Source organism: Colobus angolensis, unplaced genomic scaffold, assembly GCF_000951035.1.
Source record: "Colobus angolensis palliatus isolate OR3802 unplaced genomic scaffold, Cang.pa_1.0 Scaffold12570, whole genome shotgun sequence".
Taxonomy (NCBI): Eukaryota; Metazoa; Chordata; class Mammalia; order Primates; family Cercopithecidae; genus Colobus; species Colobus angolensis.
Genome location: NW_012113776.1, coordinates 1 through 1,255, shown reverse-complemented (window position 1 = coordinate 1,255; position 1,255 = coordinate 1). Strand labels below are relative to the sequence as shown.

The following is a 1,255-nucleotide window of genomic DNA, read 5'->3' as shown; positions in this document are numbered from 1 at the left end:
TCTGGGAAAAGAACCGGAACCGTGAATTCCAATGCAAATTGATGCATCGGCACCGGACCCGCTGCACTGGACATGTTTGCATTGCAGTCACCCCAGTACGGAGCACATCACAGATGATCTCTGCAGGTTCGTTGCCCACATAGGAGGCACGCAAAGTGCAAATTTCAAAGGAACGAACACATCCTGGAGCCCAAAGAGCTATCTGGTTCTGCTTCTGGCCTCCTGACAAGTAGGTAAGAGAGTCACATTTTATAGACGAGGGACACCAAACCCACACATGAGGAGTGCAAGAGTAGCTTTACCATGGATTTAGGGCTGTGGTTACAAGGAAGCTGTAAGGAATAAAATGACTCCCCTGCCACGAAGACGTACTGTGCGGACGAGAGGAAGGAGAAATTTGGCCATTACAAAGACACAGAAATACGTTCAGAAATGAGGGGCAGGATGAAATCACCTAGGGTAGGTATTTAGAGGGAGAGTGCCGTGCAAAATAAAATCCTCACTATGAAACAAAGGCGGAGGCAGGAGGCTGCGTTGGGTGGAAGCAGCAGAGGAAGGAGACGAAAGGGACTGTCATTTTCATGTCGTGGCTTTTTAGAAGACGGCCGTGTCCTCTACTCTGATTCTATCAAAATGTGTTCTTGGGATGCAGGTAACGTTCAGCTAACGAAATAATTCCTATGGCGGCAATAGGAATAACAAAACGCAGAAGCGGGAACGATGTCTTTTTTATTCCTCCCCAGACGCAAACGTGGATGCGTGAGGTTTGGTAACAGGCAAAGTCATCTGGTTCACGTGACTGATGGGAATCCCCTCCCGGTCTGGGCAAAAAGTCACTGGGTGAATGGGATGGATCAGACTCCCTGTCCTGAGGGGGAGATGGTTTCTTGCAGAACGAGGTGAAGGAGGTGGTTCTGCTCAGCAGTCAACAGTGGCCACATCTCCACCTGCAGCGACTTGATGGCTTCCGTGTCCTTTTCGTGGGTAGCCATGACCAAAGACTGGAGCAGCAGAAAGAGCTCCTCGGGAAGCTGGCCGCTGCTCTCCTGCCCGTGGCTGTCAAAAGCCTCCCAGGAGTACTTCTCCAGGGTCTGGGCGTGCTCCGGCAGCAGCTTGGCCGGCGGTGGTTGCAGGAGAAGCAGCAGCAGCACGCGGGACACCTCGCAGCGGACCAGCACGTCCGAGAAGGCGCCCAGGGCGGCGGGAGAGGGCGCCGCCGAGCCGGAGTTCGGAGGAGGAAGCGCGGCCGGTAGGG

General features: G+C 53.7%; 1 protein-coding gene across 1 annotated transcript; it reads right to left on the bottom strand.

Annotated features, from left to right (window-relative positions):
- Positions 1 to 278: 278 nt before the first annotated feature.
- Positions 279 to 1,250, bottom strand: LOC105505464 (factor VIII intron 22 protein; the record flags this gene model as incomplete). Its single annotated transcript, XM_011933297.1, has 1 exon — positions 279 to 1,250. A coding segment is annotated over one exon (396 nt), but the record flags the coding sequence as incomplete, so codon positions are not given.
- Between the last annotated feature and the right edge of the window lie 5 nt (positions 1,251 to 1,255).